This window comes from Centruroides sculpturatus, unplaced genomic scaffold (genome assembly GCF_000671375.1).
Source record: "Centruroides sculpturatus isolate CEXI.00-Female unplaced genomic scaffold, Cexi_2.0 scaffold99, whole genome shotgun sequence".
In the NCBI taxonomy this organism is placed as follows: domain Eukaryota; kingdom Metazoa; phylum Arthropoda; class Arachnida; order Scorpiones; family Buthidae; genus Centruroides; species Centruroides sculpturatus.
Window position 1 is genome coordinate 81,834 of NW_019384321.1, and position 14,893 is coordinate 96,726.

The 14,893-nt window shown below is 30.3% G+C and overlaps 1 protein-coding gene across 3 annotated transcripts in view; it reads right to left on the reverse strand.

Moving 5' to 3' along the window:
* Positions 1 to 14,893, reverse strand: part of LOC111625610 (thrombospondin type-1 domain-containing protein 7B-like) — an 88,100-nt gene that overhangs the window by 21,243 nt on the left and 51,964 nt on the right. For all 3 annotated transcript variants that reach the window (XM_023368830.1, XM_023368824.1, XM_023368816.1), the window contains 3 exons: positions 5,920 to 6,015; positions 5,769 to 5,849; positions 4,186 to 4,419 (listed from right to left, as the gene is read on the reverse strand). In XM_023368830.1, the coding sequence (XP_023224598.1) occupies positions 4,186 to 4,419; positions 5,769 to 5,849; positions 5,920 to 6,015 (411 nt within the window). The remainder of the gene's footprint in view (positions 1 to 4,185; positions 4,420 to 5,768; positions 5,850 to 5,919; positions 6,016 to 14,893) is intronic.

The following is a 14,893-nucleotide window of genomic DNA, read 5'->3' on the forward strand; positions in this document are numbered from 1 at the left end:
TAAGAAATTACATTGATTCCTTTTACACACGCTCTTTTTATATATTGGAATTCTTAGATTTCGGTTATAAATTGTTAATATATTTTGTCTATATGCATTAAATTTTGTAAGAAATAATTTTGTGAAACTGTAACCGCAGGATTGTTTCCATGTATACTGGTATTTGTCCAACCCGCTTAGTTCGTTTTTCATCAACATTCGAACTAGTTCAAAGCGTATAAACTTTAGAAAAGTCAACTAGAAAATTAATAGACTGGCTGCAAACGAATTTTATAAAAATCTATTTAAAAGTTTTATAAATCTCTTCTAGAAGAGAATTTGAAATCTTAAGAAGTTTACAGGAGAAATATTTTCTATTTTTTCTTCCTCGTATCTTGGAGAACAAACGTTTTCGAAAATGAAATATATAAAATCAAGATATCGAATATCGCTATCCAACGAATTTCTAAGGGAGATATTTATATTGAGTGCCACAAAATTTGTCTCCAATTTTGATGACATTTCTTTGATAAATCAGTTGATAATTTCACGTTTATTTATGTCCGTTGTTATTCAGAAATAAATAATGTTAAGATTTTTTTATTATTAATCTTTGATGTATCTTTCGTATATGGTACAGCTCACGTGGCCCTTCTCAAAAAAAAAGAATGATTGGAGATTCCCCGCTGTAACCTATCACGTGTCATATGTTATTGTTATGTGTTGTTTTCTCTACGGAGAATCTGAAAAATGATCTTACACCGACTAGTCTCCATTTGTACTATTTCTTTTTTCCTGTTTTCTTTTATTGCTGCAATAAATTTTGTATTATATTTTAATGCGGCCGAGTTATTTAAAACATACAAATCGCCTTTAAGAATTGTATATTTAGAAATCTATCCGATATTATAATAATGGAAAAACTTGATTATACAGCGACTTAGTGTCTTAAATTTTTAACACTGAAGTTATTAAGTTACGATTATTACTATTGAAATTTATTAAATTTAAGTTTTACAATTAAAAATGACTAAACTTTGTAGAGATTTTTGACAATTTCTCGAAGAACTTTATCGTAAGCAAAATTTATTATCGTTCAGTCAGGAGTTAAGAGTACGAGGCTGACATTTGTTAGAAGGAAAAGAGAAACCGCTTATCGATCATCGCTTCTCAAACAGACTATTCCATTCGAATATTTAATATTTAAACACCGTTAGTTTGTCCGATAAACGTAGTTCCATTCAACTAATATATTCTACAGTCGATAATTAAATTTTCATTGTAAGAAAGTACAATTAAGAAGCGTGTACGAATATAACGCGGCGGCTGTCATTTCCCTTTCCTCGACATTAATCGATAAGCGAAACTTAGTTTCCACCTTGTTAATTCTTTACAAAACATTATTCTTATCTTCCGTTTTCGGGTCATATTATCGCTTCGACGCCCGTCAAATTCGAAAATTATTTTTAGTTTACGTACCGAGAAAGCCACTTTCCCAGACAGTCTTCGTTTGGGAATTGAATGGAAGAAGTAAAAACGAAGTAAAGTACATGCGACTTTCACGTCAGAAGTGCATTCGCGCATTTATCGTGGGAGGAATTTGTAAAGGAATTCGATCGGAGAGGAGAAAGCGATAGTGATGCGGGGGAGAGGAGGAGGAGAAAACATCCCCGGTATCATTCGGGCGCCAAAAAGGCGACCTCAACCAGAGGTGATGTTCGGTGACGACGCGAATAAACTGATATAAGTGTACAAACGACACCGTTCATGGATGGGCGAACGAGTAAAGTAACCGGTTTCCTCTCGCTAACCAGTTATTGCTCGTAAAGTCTAAAGCCCACGATGTAAGAGTTTAAAAGGGATGCGCATTTCTCTCATTCTTCCTTTCGATCCAGTACAAAATCGTGAATTTAGAAGTAACCCTCGAAAGTGGTCAACCGAGATTCAATAAAGCCAACAATTCTATTCTCGTTTTGTCAAACGAACGGGAATAACACTCTATTTGCATTTTATAAGAGACTCTTCGAATTTACGAAACTATTTCGATTGCTAGTGTATTCTAACTGTGAAGCATTGCTCCACCGACTTACTTCATTTACATTCTGAGGTGGAAATTTTCGTTTCCGGCTAAGAATTTTGTCACTTTCAATCGACAATCAACCTTGAAAGGGCAAAATGTTGTCATTAATTACTTTTACGTCAACTCGAATCAACATCGATTTTATGATTTGCCACAGATATAAATTTAATTACGTATTTGAAAAAATAACATTAAATTTGTAACATTTTAATGTTATTTTTTCTTTTTAAATTTTGACGTATTAAACGAAGAAACTTTAAGTTATTACAATAGAAAAAGTATTTAAGTAGATGTTAAAAATATATCGTAACGCGATCGATTTTCTCACAAATATCGGTGACAAGATATGTATGCCAATGAAACAAATCAAAATAATCAATTCGACATGTAAAATAAGTGGTAAGAAGATAAATGGAACAAATGTGGATTCGATTTTCTTCATCTCTGCAGTAGCAATCTAAAGGTAACGAAGCTAATCATTGACTATTAGAAATAAACAATGGATAAACATTTGAAAATAATGAATTGATAACTAGAAATATTTTTCTTTTCGCAGAAAATTTATCGTAAAATTAAGTAAATTTTAAGTTAACGAAGCAGCAAAAACATTTGACGAATTTATCCAATATTAACGTAGCCAGTTAACACTCGACCAATTAAACTGTTTTTAAAAGGTCGAATTTATATCCCGCTTGATATATAAATTAAAATATAATCATTAGTAGTAAATGTACACTTTTACTCGACCCCAACCCAAACCCAAAGAAATCATTAGCATAGTTTATGGAGTTAATTATTCACAATTTACAAAGATTTGTATCTCTTAAAATGGCATACGTCCTGGCGACGAACGTTTGTTTCGAGAACACATCTATTAATAAAGCTCTCCAGAGATAAAACATTATTACACGAGCCATAAATCTAAGTCTAATTAGCAATTTAATATCGCTTCAAAACTTAATTTCGATATAGAATATCTTCTCTTTGAGTTTGAAACATCGAGGAACTTTTGCAAAGGTTAAGAATAGCACAATATTTTCGAAATTTATTCAATTGTTAACATTTCTTTTGAAAAAACTAGAAAAATCTCTTTTATACCATTCGTTCTGTACGTCATTCAATTTTTTTAACAAGGAAAAAACAGGATTAATTGTAGCAGTGTTCCGAACAAAGAAGAGATTTTCTGCCCACGACCCACAAAGAGAACAGGCGACTTTTCTTCTTCTTCTTATAAATGAAGCTCGTCTCCAATTAAGATAACAGCCGCGCACTTAATTATCTTTTTTTTTATTATCGTTAACCTACATTTATTTATCTTCTATCGAAAAGATCTTTTATCTTTCATTTTCTTTTCTATAGGAACACGGCATTTACACTGTCGATAATCGAACCCTTTTCATACGTAAACGTCGTTTACCCAGGCTAATCGAAAACAAGGAAATGCACTTTTCTCCTTTTAACTTTGTAAATTTTAGAGAAATATTCGAGAACTAAGCACATATTAAAAAATTTCCAGAGAATTTTTAGCGAATAAGATAAAAGTCGGAAATAAAAATAATTAAATAATCATCGAAATTTTGAGCATTTTTGATATATTTAATTACAGATCGTCTCCGATTTACAGTATAAAAACACGAAAAACAGCTTAAGAGAGGGGAATATTTTCTGTCAGATTCGCATTTCGATCACGTGCGACTTTCGAAAGAAAATTGCCCACTTTACAATAGAAACGATTGTGTCTTTTCTCCTCTTTAAATTCAGTTTAAACGCGCCTTTTACGCGCGGTACAGAAGTACAGTACTTCTGTTTCCCTTTCTTTATACACAAAAGACAGTAAATTGCGTCATTTCGAATTTCAAATTTCACTAACTCATCTTCTGAAAATTGTTATATATTATCGATAAACAATTCATTGTTAATTTGTACAATTAGAAATGTACAGTAATTATTAGAAATAGAATAAATCAATGTAAAGTACTGTGCTGTAGTACATCTAATGCACAAAGTACATTACATAATTAAGTTCGGTTGTATTAATAAACCGGTAGGTTTGGGGTTTGCGAACAGGAAGGAAGTGGACAGCAACAGATAGGTGACTCGGGACGAGAAGAGGAAGAAGTACTCACCGGGGAAGTATCTAAGGACGATGTCGTCTTCGGAGCGGGTGACGTTTAATCGGTCCATGGCGTTCGGTAGACAACGGAGCAAATGAGGAACCACATCGGTCCCTGCCTCCGTCCGACCGTTGTATACGGGAGAAGCGTCGGCCGGACACACGCATTGGCCAAGCGCGTGATCGCAGAAGGAGTCGGGAGCGCTGCATTCTGGGTAGCAGGGGCGGAGTCTCTTCTCGCAACCTCCTGAAAAAACATGGGAAGACAATTAAGCCGTCGACCCGATTTCTCAACGTCTTCGCCTCCCCTTTTCAAAGCGAAAAACGCCTTCCTCTCACCTGCTAGGAAACTCTCTAACCTTTGACCTTCGAAAGGTGTCGTAGGTCAAAGGTTACAGTTTTTCCTGTACGACGTTTGCTACTAATAAGAAAAAGTCGCGAGTTTAGAAGATTATAAAGACGCCATTTTAAAATTAATTATAAGTGGAAAACAATGTTTCGTCCAATTCCCTATTGAAATGAAAAAATTTAGCACTCATTTTGATGTAGAAAAAATAAATTGATCACGTCGTCGGATCGTAATTTCATTATCATTTCGTGTAAACGTCTCTATTTTTCTAATTGTCTCATTAGCCACGTTTTTTTTTGGTTTCTTCTACCCCTTTAAAAAAACAACATTTTTTTCCTATTCACTTAAAATTTCCGTACAAATATGGCACTGCTCTATTTAAATTATCTTATGTCTTATTTCATGGCACGCAAATCTTCTTCCATATAAAAATTGGAGTATTTTTCTTCCGCCTGAACGGTCTCGTGACTAAGTAAAAGCCTAAAAATAGATGGCTGAATTTATTTTTCTTCGCATTTACATTGATCAGACTACTTTTTTGTTGATTCTCTATAACTTTTCTTAGCGATTTAGGATGTAAATTTGTAACTTTATTTAAATTTTTAACGTTATATTTATAGTAATTTTATATAGACTAACAAGAAAGTTAATAATATCACGAATAACAATGTATAACATTAATCAACGAACCTGTTAAATTATAATTAATTTTGGAAGGAAAAAAAATTAAGGAATAATTTTATAGAAATTTGTTCAGCGAGTTCAATTGAGAATAACAAGAACATTTTAAGATGAATTATTGTTTATTTATTTATTTATTTCTTCATTTTTATGGGATGAAAACGTTTCTTTGTACGTCGACACGAGAAGAGTGGGAAAGTCCACGTCAGGAGTAATCGAGTTAGAGAGAAGGAAGATAGGTAATGGCACGGGACGAAGACGTATCGATTCGTTAATCAGCTTAGTAGTTATATGGGTTTATGTCTAAAATGCTAAACTGATTAAAATAAATATGTCCGGAATTTATTATTAATTAATTATATAATAAGTAACGAATAGAGGAAGATAAGAGAATTCGTTTTAAATGCTCTTCGTCGGATGCAACTCTTTCCGTAATTAAAGACAGGAGATTTTTAAACGAAAACTGATGCGATTACGTCACTCGTGAACACCCGTTTATTCGGAATTACCTTCGAGTGTCGCCATCTGACGGAGCGTATTCGAAATATAAGAAATGTATACGTCACCTTCGATTACTAGTCCGTCCGATCTTACGCACTGGATGACGTTATTCTTTAATTTCCAGCCGTAGGTCAAACAAGGACCGTCTATTAAAAACACAAATTACAAATTAGAATAATAATTTTTATATTTGAATAATTGCGACTAATTACTTACCCCAACAAGGTCTTTTTTCCCATAATACTTTTGGACAGGTTTCGTGCTTCCCGGTTGCATTGACTAAAATAGCTCTCGATCTCGTTCGGTATCCCACTGAAGAAAGTAAATTTTATAGTTAATATTTCGTCCGCTAGATGGAAGCACTTTTCGATGATACTTTTTGTGTGTCTATTGTGACGTTGTCACTTCAATTTTTCGTCACAACTCACTTAAGTTTAGTAGTGTTCCCCCTGTATATTATTCTTTTCCTATTAGAAATGGAGTCGTCCGGTCATCTATTTAACTTTTTAATTAAAATAACGTAATTTCCGGTACAAACCGGAAGTTTATTTATAATTAATCGGATCCTTCTCTTCCTATTCTCTCCATATATGGTCACGAATTTCACTCAATTAACTTCGTTCTTGAGATTAAGGAAGGACGGACAGACAGACAGACAGACGACAGTGGGAATTTATAGATCTACAAATTTTACAAACTGCAGTCCAAAAGCAGAAAACAATAAGACTTACACTAAGCTAAAGTATTATTAAATAATTACTAAAACATATTACTAATGGTATTTTAATTTTAATTTTATTATTGAATTAACAAGTGGTAAAAATCGATCAAACAGAATAAATATTTATTTATATCTGACGATTTCCAATGTAAAATTTCAAAAGTCATAGCAGAGAAGAAGAGAGAGTTAATATCAACAACACTGTCGAGAGCAGGAATAGCTGGAAGTATTTTACAGTATAAATGTTGAACAATCTTATTGCTTGTACTTTAAAGTTTCCTTTGTCATATTTTCTTTAGAAAAATAATTTTAATTAAAATCGTTTCCATTATAATCGAGATTCTCTAAATTAATTCTTGCTAATTTCGATCACTGAGAAGGAAAAAGTACGTGTTCTTTCATACTGTCACTGTCATCTTAGTAGCTCGGATGTTTCATTTTATATACTAATGAGGAAATAATTCATAACTTTAGCCAAAAAAAAAATTCATTCTAAGTAAATTTCTTAATGACACAATTTGAAAGTAAGTTAATATATTATGATTATTTATGACGAAATAATGATATAAACGTTTGAGTGATGTTTACCATAGAAATTTAGCATATATTTTGTGAATGTTCTTAGTTAATTATTCATTATATTACTTATTAATCAGTCGACCCCCCTATAACACTGTTGATAATTTCGTTTTATATGAATTCCATGTTGTACGAGTCACTTATATCTTACAAATACGTGAGCCGTTCACAGCCCGGCACACGTATTTGTAAAATCTAAGTGACTCGTACAACATGGAATTCATATAAAACGAAATTATCAACAGTGTTATAGGGGGATCGACTGTATTATGCAATTAATAAATAGCAGCTGTTATTGTTATTCTTGTTACATCGACTTGTGTAACGTTCAATAATGTTATCGCATAGAAACGATTGGAGTAAAATGATGAGAATAGTTTTTACTACGATAATAAAATTTTTCAATTATATACTCTTACATATATTTGTTAATTATATATTAATTAATACTACGCGCCAACGACGTAACTGTAATTTTAAAAACCCAGTAAAAGTTTATTTGTGGCTTCCACCGATCGGAGGATAATGAAAATTGCATTGTTTTAAAAATTATTGCTGTCGAAGATGAACCTAATTTTTTTTTTAATCTCAGTTGATTTAGACGTTTTAAGCTTGCTTTACATATTTGTATTTAAATTGTTATATTAGTTAATTTATTAAGAATAGATTTAGATAACATTTACATGATATTTTCTAATAGATTTCCAAACAGTTTCAGCTAATAAAACAAAATAAAAAAGGTGTTTTTAATAAGTTTTACAATAGAAACAATTAAAAATTATTTTTTTTACTTTAAAATTTAATTATTATATAACATCAAAGAAAAAAAAATTATATAAAAACAATAAAATAAGAGAAATAAAAATGAAATTTCAGTTTTTCTGTTGTATGGTGAGCGAAATCAGATATTAGTTTATCTAAATCTAATTTTTGAGCTGATGCGTTTTTCGATAAACAGCATAAAACAATTTCAGTCTCTATTCTTTTCTGTTACCGCTATTTCGAGTAAGCTTATAAGTTTTAATTAATCTCTATGCTGCAGCTCTACTAAAATACAAGAATACAATTATATACAATTATAGATATTACAAAACGTTAAAATAATGTATATATAAAAACTTCGATTATTGTAATCAGAATTCGGATATAGTTATCATTATCTTTCGGTAAATGTGTAGTTTTAAGCTGTCTTTACAACATATACAGCGATAACACAATCATTGTCAATTATTGTTATCACTTAACAGTGTTTTAAACATTAAATGTTAATCGCGTTAATCTCTATTTATTATAATTGTACGGTACGTTAGTTATTATTAAAGATGGTACCGTGAAAAAAAACGGCAAATAAATTATTGATAATGAATAAATCTATGTATAAAATTATTGGAAATTTCCAATAATTGTAGTTTTGTTTCTCTTTATGTTAATGTTTTCATTTGGTGATGATTAACTGTTTAGTAGAGTCCCAAAATGATTACAATAAGCGGATTCTATTACCGAACATAGAATATATAATGATTTAGGAAGACCGTAGATCAACTATAATTTTGAAGCTCTAGCAAACAACCAAGAAAAAAACTTTTGAAAGAATGATCAACAAAAACAATATAATTGTGTTATGAAATTGTATTACAGGTATTAGCAATAAATCAGCAGTTTTATCAGTTTTTATGAAAGGTACAGCTTTAACAACTACATAGAAAAATTACTTCCTAAATTCTCAGAATAATGCTTTAGTAAAATATCTTAAGATTTTATTGTAGTATTTTCTGACAAATTTAAATTTTTCGTTGCATAAAATTAAATATTTAAAAAATCTGCAACATGTCTATAGGAATAGCTTTAGTAACGTAAATAGTAACATAATCCAAATATATTAAATCAGTCGACTCCCCTATAACACCGCTGATAATTCCGTTTTATATGAATTCCACGTTGTACGAGTCACTTAGATCTTACAAATACGTGTGCCGGGCTGTGAACGGCTCACGTATTTGTAAGATTAAGTGACTCGTACAACATGGAATTCATATAAAACGGAATTATCAACAGTGTTATAGGGGAGTCGACTATACATAAAATAGTCTACTATTACCGAAATTTCAGATTTTCTTATAACATATTCTATGTATCATTTCAATTTTCTATAAGATGTTTGCATCTTTTAAACATTTCAAGCATTTTATATCAGTAAAAAAAGAATGAAGTCAATGTAACGTACAGTATATAATAATCTCCATATGATCTGTATATTGTTTTTAACCTTTACACAAACATTAAAATATCAATAATTAGTTTGGTGCCTAAAACAGACAACCTGTTTAATAATTGAAATTTTCGGAGTGATAAGAAAGCAAATTTTTACTGTTATATTTTAAATTTAAATGAAAAAGTCATCCCTTCGTTAACCAAAACATATAATAGCAATAAAATTGAACAATACACAAAAATCACAATAGAGACATCGATTTCTATCAAATATCACTGTATAAACAAGTAATTTAGGCTATGAATGGATAATGTGAATATTCTCACTACACTGTTAATCTTTGTTTGTTCGAACTGCTTTTCTTGTCAAATTATTTTCCAAAGTAATGAAATTGAAAAGCCTATACTATCAGGATAACAGAGCCGTAACGAGCATTTATAGTGCCTTGGGCAAATCTTTCATTTGGCAGATAATTCGACACTATTATCCACAAAGTTCATTACGACTGACATTATTTTCGGCGTTTGGGTAATAGTTACATTAACTTCTACACCACAATGAGCTTCTTCTGACAAAAATAATAGAAAAACTAAATGAGATGGAAACACTGATCTATGAGTTTCGGATTTTTATTAGCTAACTAAATGTGATTTCCAATAATCATACATACCATCTTGACAATCATATCTTTTTTTTTCTTAAATATAAAGAAGTATAATCTTTCCACTTATATAACAATAATTAATTTAAAACAGTAAAAGAAAACCAAAATTCTAAAACAAGAGAATCTAATAGGTAAAATTATACATAGAAACGTATAAAAAATGCTGAAACGGTAGCAAAAACAGAGAAAAATAATAATCAACGAACCTATTAATTTGAAAAAAAAAGAGAGAGAAAGTATTCGCGACGAAATGATTTAAAATGTCAGCGATATGGAAATTGAAAGAGAATCTATTGCCAAAAATTAATTCTGGAATCTTATAGAAAATTGATAAAAATAAAATTAATGATCGTTTATCCTGGAGAAGATTTTTATCTGTAATTTAACTATTTTTAAATTTAGAAATTTAAGCAAGAAAAAGAATCGAATCGTAAAATTTAAGTTATTGCAATTTTTTTTAAAACATTAATAAAGTAATTTAATAGATAAAAAATGCAAAAATGCAATAGAGGAGTGAAATGGTGTAGAGAAGAATAGTTTAAGAAAATTGAAAAAAATAGCTGTAGAAAATTGAGAACGCATCTCTTTATGAAATTTCAATAGCAATTTCATGAAGTTGCATTCTCGAGAAAATAATTTACAATCGTTTATAGAAAGAAATGATTATTTTTTTCTATAAATCATTTCTTTATGATATTCTATAACCGATAAGAACAAAGTATAAAATTATTTGTTATTTAAACAATAAGGAAAATCAAAATCGTAAATAAAGCCATTCTTCTTGGGATACTGATTTAAAATTAGTTGAGTCAAAGGTTGGATTGAAAGTTTTGTAAAAATTTTTTTGTTTATAAATTATACTTAATGAGTTTTGAGAATGGCATAAAGCTGAACATAATGGAGATTAATAGCTATTGGATAATGTAACAATTTATACACAAATCATAACTTATATTAAGTTAAATGGGTTCTTTGGTTTTAACACTTTCCGTCTTAAGAGCGCTAAAAAAGACTCTCATCATTCCCATTACGGGTTTGACCAGGCTCATTATAAGAATGCCAAGGGATGAGTGAAGGATCCAAGACATTTATGAGAGATTCCTTTGGCTCCCTGGATTCGATCTACGGCCCCTAGAGGAGCAAGATGGATCCTTTACCATTTCGGTCATCCGGCAATCAATGTAAACCTGTGATTGGTAATAACGTTATCTAATCAGTTACTTCATCAATTCTTTATTCATTACGCAAATATGTTGAATAAAATATTTCGAACAGCTGAACAAAAGATATAAATTTGTCCATGTTCATATTTTAAAGTTATCAAATCCAAAACTGATATATTTTATTAGGGATGTGGAAAAAGAAAAGATATATGGCAGCATGATAATGTGTGATAAACTATCGTTGTGGAAATTCGGATTTCAACGTGTTTCTGTCTCCAAAATATATTATATCATGTTCATGATGGATCGGGGCATCGTTGTTTTACCACTTATCTGTCTTTACGTCGAATATACTAATTATGGGCGGTCATAAAATCTATAATAGGGATGACAAACGTTTGAAGAATTCTCCTGCACGCTACGTATCAAACGAATGTGTTTATACTTTACTATAATATATAATATTTACAATAATAATTATTAATTATTGCGAATAGTATAGAATACTTGAATTACTATAGTATTAATTATAACACTTCAATACAAAATAGGGCCAATTCCACAATCGTTTCAACAAAGTCATTCTAATGTTACGTAAACGACATTAAAATTGCCTAATTTAATTCTAATTAATATCAAGCTCAGTTTTTTTTATTTTCTAATTTTATGTTCATATATAATCCTCTTTTAAATCAGTATTAAATTTAAATTTTCGATCAATTAAATTTATATAATTAAAGTATTAAAAAAAAAATAACTGCAACATCATCGGGACTGGCGAATATGATTAGTAGAGAATAGGATTTCTATAAAATAAGTCATAAAGCCGACACGATAAAGAAGGACATAAATATAAAATAAAGTAAACAGAATTATTCCATTTCCTGTAAAATTTTATGGATTTATTGCTTATATATTTGAACTGATATTTGAAAATTAAATAAACTTCTTTACAACGATAAAGATATCGTGGATCGTTAATCGATAATAATGATATTCTATACGTATAAATTTATATTGACCACACTGATTCATTGACTCACTCGCGGAAATACAGTCGACTCCCCTATGACACTGTTGATAATTCCGTTTTATATGAATTCCATGTTGTACGAGTCACTTAGATTTTACAAATACGTGCGCCGGGCTGTGAACGGCTCACGTATTTGTAAAATCTAAGTGACTCGTACAACATGGAATTCATATAAAACGGAATTATCAACAGTGTTATAGGGGAGTCGACTGTATTTGAGTGCCAGCCAATTTCTTATAGAAAAATAAAATGGTGCTATCGAAAGGAGATTTCTCGTACGTTACCAGAAAAATTCAAATTTTTGAAGAAGTAAAATATTTTATATTGTATAAAGCATCATGTTTAACACCGAGCGCCTCGTAAAACGTAGTGACATCAAAACGGTGTATTTTAAGAGCCATATAGCTATTTTTAAAACGGTTATTATTGTACTTTTATAAACAGTATTGTCTTGATATACATGACATTAATTATTATTATTACTTTAACTTTCTTTGCCTTTAAGTAACCTACTAAAAAGGTCTTTTAATGAAATCAGTGTGGGTTCGATTAGGTTCACAGGGATTGCGATCAAAATCTGGAAACAATGGAAGCCCGATATTCTCATTGTTCCTATCAGTCTTGTTTCAATGACAACTTTTATGTTTCTTGAAATTTCGAGGGACTTTCTATTGATATTTTTGTATAGTTTAAGTAAAAAAGAGCATAACAGAAATTTAACATATGTTTAATTGTTGGTTTCATAGATTGTTCTCTGTGCCAAAAATAAAATTTGCTTTATAATAATTCATAATGTATTAATACACAATACTAGACTGTATAATCTACTGGTATAATATTTTAAATCTGTACTTTTGTAAGTCTACGCAACCACTTCTTATGTGAATTACGTGAACCACATTCGAATTCAAACTTTTTTTTAGAACAATCCATAAATTTTTAATGGTTAATTAATTAACTATTATGTTTTACAGCTAATAAATTAAATGAATGGAGCAAAAAGTATCAAAAACAATATTTAACAATTATCAAAACGAATTTTTTTTTGTAATTTGAAATAGTTATAATTCCAATAGAAAACAAAATAAGATAACGAAAATTTCTTGGCAGTTCTCTTCGACACTGAGTCATTACACAGACATTTGTTCGCGCGAATTTGATAACCATTGGTTATATAACGTATCAAATTTTCATCTGAAGTGATTTTGACTCGTCGGGCTATATTGATTGTATTGGAATATTGACCTGTCAACCTTTTAATCCTGTCAGAATTTCGAATCAAGCCAGGGACAGCTGAATAATGAGGGATAGGGCACGACATATCGGGACACAGCTCATGAATAATTCCTAAAGTTCTTGGCCCAAACTTAATCCCCAATCGTTCATAGCAATATATCAGCTGTTTATTAATTAAGAATTATTACAAATTTCAAGAAAAACGGAAAATTTGACCGGCTCTACAAAAAATAATAAAAGAATCACAGTTTTGTACATACAGTCGAACCCCTATAACACTGTTGATATTTCCGTTTTATATGAATTCCATGTTGTACGAATCACTTAGGTTTTAGAAATATGTAAGCCGTATTTGTAAAATCTAAGTGACTCGTACAACATGGAATTCATATAAAACGGAATAATCAACAGTGTTATAGGGGGGTCGACTGTGTACAGAAAATTAGAAGTTTCGTATTTAAATGAATACTAGAAATGAAATTCATATCTTGTAATGATTCCAATTCTAAATAAAATAAAAATAGGTAATATTATTTTTTTTTAATTTATAATTTTTCTTAGTTATGTATATACAGTATTATTATTATTATTATTATTATGTTGGGTTTAATGGGTTATACTCGGTTCACACCGGTGGCTGTGTACTATGCCGGACCAGAGTCAAGGCATAGCAACCAAAACAAAACTAAAATTAAAAAAGTGTGTCAGTGTCTGTATTCAGGAATTTCCTAACAATGTGGCATGTATTCAATATAGTGGCCTTCTGTAGTGTTATGTATGTATTTCTACTCAATTCTAATGTTCCCAGGCTTTTGTGTAGTGTGTGTGGTATCACACCTGTACAGGAGAGAACAACAGGTACAATAACTACCCTATCCATCCTCCACAGATGCCTGATTTCCTGGACAAGTTCTGTGTACTTGCTAATTTTTTCAGTGCATGTGTTTTGTACATTGTGAGTGTTTGGAATGGCTATGTCTATAATGTATGTGATTTTATTGTGTTTGTTAATGAATGTATGTGATTTTATTGTGTTTGTCAATGTTATTATTATTATTATTATTATATGTTCTAAAATGTAAGAATAATTGTTTTGAATTATCATTACATATTTGGTTAAGATATACGTACAGTACATATATATTAATTTTATAATAATCATTTTCACTAAATCATCGATTAATGTTGCTGCTAATGACTATTGATTGTTGACAGTTATTTTATTAAGATAGATGGTCAGTTAAATAGATGGTGATGAAACTTAACACTAGTAAAGTCAGCAAAGTACTTTCCGATTTGAAGCACTCGGGGAATTTAGACACGTTGTCTAACAATTAAATTTGTGATCGGACAATAATCTGAACAGAATCGAATATGTCATTACTTTATCGATTCAAAGATTTACTATAGATTTAAACGTGCTTTAGGGATATTTAAATATAAAATTTTGTTATAGTTTGCGTGTACATAGAAGATAATTAGGATATACATTTATCTATTCATTTCTTAATTTTAATCTAAAATAAAAATCATTTAAAATGAATTGACAACTTTCACTTGTTTAAAACTAATTAAGGTACTT